Source organism: Apodemus sylvaticus, chromosome 23 (assembly GCF_947179515.1).
Source record: "Apodemus sylvaticus chromosome 23, mApoSyl1.1, whole genome shotgun sequence".
In the NCBI taxonomy this organism is placed as follows: domain Eukaryota; kingdom Metazoa; phylum Chordata; class Mammalia; order Rodentia; family Muridae; genus Apodemus; species Apodemus sylvaticus.
Window position 1 is genome coordinate 45,979,970 of NC_067494.1, and position 5,605 is coordinate 45,985,574.

Here is a 5,605-nt window from a genome sequence, read left to right on the forward strand (position 1 = left end):
ATTTTAAAAGTTGAAAAAGTTATTTAGGGGATTACATCGTAAAGTATGAAAATATCTGCCACCTGGGAACAAAAACCAGTAGGGGATAACAAACAGATCTAAGCCTTATTAAAAGTCTCATGTGGCACACATATTCAACTATAAACATCCCATCCACAATACTTAAAATAGTAACAACAAGCAAACTGACCCAACCACACAGCGTCTACGGGAGACAGCATAAAATTCAAAGACATAACCGTCTCTGACACCCTTGGAGTTCAAAGGATGAAAGGAAATGGCACCCCATGCACTAGGACAAAAATGGCTACACTGCCACCAGACAAGACGGATGTAAGCAGCCAGCCAGGGTGGCAAGTCTGTAATCCCAGCATTTCCTCGTGGGACACTAATCTGAGGCCAGCCTGGTCTACTCAGAATCTCAGGTTTTAGCTGCTTCTGACAGGTAGAAACTGGGAACGCTGGTACCAAATGACTTGCTCAACACCGCTGTCAACATTTGCTATGCACAAGGATTCTCTCGACTGCTTATAGTCACACTGTCTCTGTTGCTCCACTTCCTGCAGCCCTGCTGACCCCACACTCTGTCCTAGGGACATTTTCTCTGTGGAGTGGCCCTCTGTGTATTCCAAGGAGCACTGTCAATCATAGGCCACACAATCCAAAAGCATCTTCCTGGTAGACGTTTGCTTTTCCCCTGCTTGTTTCCGTGCGCAGCCTGCCACCCTCTCTCGGCCAAGCTTCTGCAGTGTGGCAGGTGGCACCCGTCTACACCATGTTACTCCATCACAGACTGAGCTAACCTGGCAGCTGAGTTTCAGCACGCTATAGAACAGGGTCAAGGCCTGAAGGGAATTGGAATGGGCAGCAGTTCTAGGTTTTCAGGGTTCACAGAGAGCTTCCAATGGGGGTGATGACGACCTTCCCATCTGAAGGTGACAAGGCTTTGTGCTTCACAGACCACACCTGGGGGCCCGTTAGAATCTGGTATGCTCGGTGGCAGAAAACTGGTTCTAACCTGAGCCTTCAAGTTTGGGAAGACTGGCAATGCATCAGTGTGCGTAAGATGGGCAGGGCAGGGTCCTGTGGGTAATATGCAGTAGTGTAGCCAACCCAGGAAGTCATAGTACCTCAGCGGTACGCACTGTCCAGCAACTGGGTGTGTTCCTGCTGAGGAGGTGGTGGTTCCCAGGGAGACGGGTTCGTGGATGAAGCTTAGATCTGTTAGACCAGTTAAGACCATAAAAAGTCTTAACAGAAGGTGGGACTCCAGGCCAGTGACGATGAGCAGTCTCACCATCAAAAGTTACACTGTAATCCTGCAGGCGGATTCTACTTGTGGACAGAGGTGTTCCCTTCCAAGGTTCCCAGACAGCTTCTAGAAGGTGGGGCTGTCCAAATCATACCCACAGGGAGGCTGTATGGATTAAAGTTTGTTTCCTGTAGGCCTGCCCCCCTTCCTGAGAAACAGGAACCAGTAAGAAGAAGGTCCTCGTAGCTGTCTGCATCCTTGCTGGCATGAGGGTGGGCGGACGAGGGCCCCCAAGTTGATTTTAGTTTGTGCTGGGAGCATGGTTATCTCATACCTGGTAGCGAGCAGCGTGTCCGTCTTCCTCAGTGTTCTTGCTGTTTTAACCCCCAGTCTTCCAACCCTAGCCTCTGTTCTCACTGCAACATGCAAGGGACTTGCAGTGTCATCATGGGCCCTTTTCCTTCTCCTCCTCACTCCGGGGATTCTAAAACCAGATAGCTCTCTGGGGATGGAGATCACTGGCAAGTAATGGCCCTCGCTCTCCTCCCCCCTCCTGTGTGGTGTGAGGCTTTAGGCTTTCTGACCTGGGTTCAGATCTCTGACAGGACTGTCTCCTTCCTGCCTCTCCATCCAGCTGTGCTGGACATTCTGTTCTCCACCCAGCCAGAATTCTCTCTGTGACCACTCAGTGCTGACCTCACTTACAGGAGGGCCTTTTGCCAAGTTTCCCAACTATTCTAATTTTGGTCTTTTTGTAAATAGAATTCTTTGAATTCATCTGTAAACTCACGAGTAAGGTCGTGATATAGCTTGTTAGTTCAAACCTTCCATCCCTGAATATACAGCCCAATGATTTAAAATTCAAATTCACTGGAGAGCCAGGCACAGTAGTATGGGCTTGCAGCTCCAAACACTTAAGACTGGAAGGGCTGGCCGGGCGGTGATGGCGCATGCCTTTAATCCCAGCACTTGGGAGGCAGAGGCAGGTGGATTTCTAAATTTGAGGCCAGCCTGTCTGGTCTATGGAGTGAGTTCCAGGATAGCCAGGACTATACAGAGAAATCCTGTCTCTGGGGTAGGGGGGGTGGGGGTGGGGGGGGGAGAAAGACTGGCAGAACTGATTGAATCCTCCCCAAGTAACACATCAAGAAACCATGTAAAAGGGGGAAGGGACCAAAAAAAAAAATTACACACACACACACAGAGGCAATGTATACATACTCAAAAAATAAAAGGAAAAATTTTAAATCAATCATTTTTCATTCACAGCAATGTGTTTTAGGTAGAAGTCGTCAACTCAAATCCAACTAGCTTGACCGGTGTGACTTCATTCTCTGGACTCCGTCTCCCCACTAAGGCTCTGTCTACAACAGGGGCTAGCAGCACAGCCTGTTCGTGTGCACATGCTACTTGGCCACTCACCAGTCCCTGCGAATCCCACTTTAAACGTTCATACTGGGTGCCAGTGCTCTTAGGTAAACTAGGCTTTAGCAGTTCCCGCTATTTTGGAGCTTTCAGACAACACACAGGGACATGGGTCATTCCAGAGTGAGTGCTGTACGTCCCCCCCAATCCAAACACTCCCTCTTGCAGGGAGAAGGCAGGCACAAATGCTATGGAAACGTGTACACTTGTAAAGTTTAAGAAGCTACAAGCCTCGTGTAAGTCCCTTGCCCAAGGTTAGACATGCAGCATAGTTGCCAAGGACGCCTCTCGGCAGGGCCGTTCCAAGGTGGCTGGGATGTTCTAAGGATGCAGGGTGTACGTCGTCATGTGAGTCGGTGTGGGCTCTGCAATCAGCCCCAACAACCTGACAGGTTCACCCAAGTTGACCTGAATGGTTTCTTGGGTCTCCTGTCTACGTGGATGACATCTGTGCATGTCTCCACAGCAGAGATAAATCAAACCCAAGGCTAAGCTTGAGTGGAGAGAGGAGCACTTAGTCTAGTGTGTGGGTTTTACTGACGATCAGCCTTGCGTGGCTGTGAAGAAGCCATTTCAGACACGGTGAACACAGGCAACCCACCAGGACACAGTTCTAGGACAGTGAACGGAGGCTTTAGACGGTGAGGACCAAGGAGGCAAGAGCACCATGAACCACTGCTGCATTGGACTTGAGGGACAAGATGGTGGCTGCTCATCAAAATCAGACAGCATTTTACAAAGCAAAGTCCTGTAGAGCATTTAAAAAACCCAGCACTGTAAAATACAGGTTACTGCCGGCCAACATTTAATTCAGTTTTCAAAGAAACATTTATTAACATGCAGAACCTATCATCTCACACACTAAGGTTTAACAGGTTAACAATATCTAAGCAAGGAATACCGTAGAAACCACTTCCCTGCTGAAGTTCACATCTTTTACAAGTATTCAATACATGCATGTGGTCTGGCCTTTTCTTTCCACCCTCTCAAGACCTGCCAAAAGGTCACTCACTGGGTGATAGAAAGTGACAAATTTCACATTTGACTGTTGGAAAGTCTTCCTCAAATATAAAAAGCCACATCCTGCCCTGCATGCAGGCCAGTTCCCTCACTGTAGCGCCTACTAAATAGTAAAGCACAGTCTGATCCACACTCCAGGTGCCCAGCGGCCCAGGGCTTTCCCACAGTACTGAAGAGATGGCACCGGGCAGGGCAGTTCCTCCAAGCAGACAGCATCCTCACCCGGAGCTGTTCCAGCCATGCCGGGGCAGACTGGAACACAAGCACCCAGGGCTTCAGGCGCCCGTCTCTGTCCTACTTCCTCTTGGTGATTTTAGCTCAGTTTCACTCGGTTTTACAAAGCCAGACTCTACTGTCAGAGAGCCTGAGTCTTTACTACATTTTCATTTCCTCTACACTTGTGGCCTGATAAATGTCACTGTGCTTAAGCGACTATAGAGAGAGCACTGATACAAGCCACAGCACCTGTCTGTCACTCACCATGGACCAATGGTTTCCAATTTCTCTTTTTAATAATAAAGGTAGCTTTTAATAGTCATAATTGAAATACAATGCATCTAAGTTTCACAGTCCCAAGTTTTAGCAGTATGACTGTGCATGTATTGGGCTGAGTTTCTATTTCCACATTTTAAATACTTTAGCATTATAGATGCCAGTGGCCTATATCCCTGCAGCACTACATACAACAGTGTAAATTAAATCTACCAAAAATTCTATTATTGGCTTTATTTTTAAAGGACTACAATGCAATTATGTACAGTATACAAAGTTTGTCAAACTGAATATACATGGTCTTAGGCCATTACTACTATTTCACTCCAATTTGGATTTAAATATAATTAACTTACAGATCTGAAATGAAAGCACTGCTTAATGGTTTCAGATGCATTTTGGTATTGAATGTTTCAAGGCATTTTTAGAAATAATAAATTACGACTGTAATGAAGTAATCTATGAATACAGCTGCTTACAGACAGCAGGAAGAATGTGACCTTAACTGGTAACTGGTATTGACAAGTCTATGAATTAAGAATACTAATCATTTCTAGTTTAAAACAAGCAAAACTAATAGTACAGAGTACTTTAATATAACCTTAATGGTCTAACAAACCTTCCAAATGGAAGGAGATACAAAATAAAGTTCATAGATCCAATTTAACTTGTACTGATACTCTTTAGCATCATGGATTTACCAGGTCAGTTCACCAACTTTAGGCTAACCCACCTGATACACACCGAGTGGGTGAGCTCTCCATGGCCTCAGCTACGGCTTCAGAGATCCCTGGAGCAGCCACAGACACAGTGGCACAGACCATGGCTGTCCTGACCCTCCATCTGCTCTTTAACACTGATATTTAGGGTCCCTTGCTATAATGAGCCTGACTACAGATCATTTCCTTGGAGATATGCAGCTAAACCAAATTAAGAATATTAAATCTCCTAGACATGGGCTCATATAGGAAGTATTTGTTTACTAAACTGAAAAGTTAACTTTTAAAAATATCTGCAGTCTTTTTGAAATGCAAGGCACCAGCAGGAGCGGACATTCCAGCAAGAGTGACTGAGGGAAGTGGAGCCACTGAGTGGTTCGTCCTCTGTTGATCAGAATACTTCCTTTTCCTGGCTAGGCAACATCTTCCAGATAGTCAGCAACATCACTGAGCTGGGAGACGGTCAGGTCCTGTGTGAGGTCGTCGAGCTTTGTTGTCCAAAAGAAAGAAAACTCAGGGTAAGCAAGGTCTGAATCAATCTGGATGTATTAGAATTTAAATATATGATTTAAAATCCTATGATTTATCTTCTGTAGCCTGCTTAGAGGGGCCAGCCCTGGACTAGAGATGGCTTACAGGGAACTAGGTGAGAACAAGTCTTCTCTGCAAACTTTGTGACACTCTTTTAACGCTGCTC

The 5,605-nt window shown here is 46.2% G+C and overlaps 1 protein-coding gene across 4 annotated transcripts in view; it reads right to left on the reverse strand.

Moving 5' to 3' along the window:
- Positions 1 to 3,459: 3,459 nt before the first annotated feature.
- Positions 3,460 to 5,605, reverse strand: part of Cep43 (centrosomal protein 43) — a 30,068-nt gene continuing 27,922 nt past the window's right edge. For all 4 annotated transcript variants that reach the window (XM_052169917.1, XM_052169919.1, XM_052169916.1 and 1 more), the window contains one exon: positions 3,460 to 5,396. In XM_052169917.1, the coding sequence (XP_052025877.1) occupies positions 5,322 to 5,396 (75 nt within the window). In that variant the 3' untranslated portion in view covers positions 3,460 to 5,321. The remainder of the gene's footprint in view (positions 5,397 to 5,605) is intronic.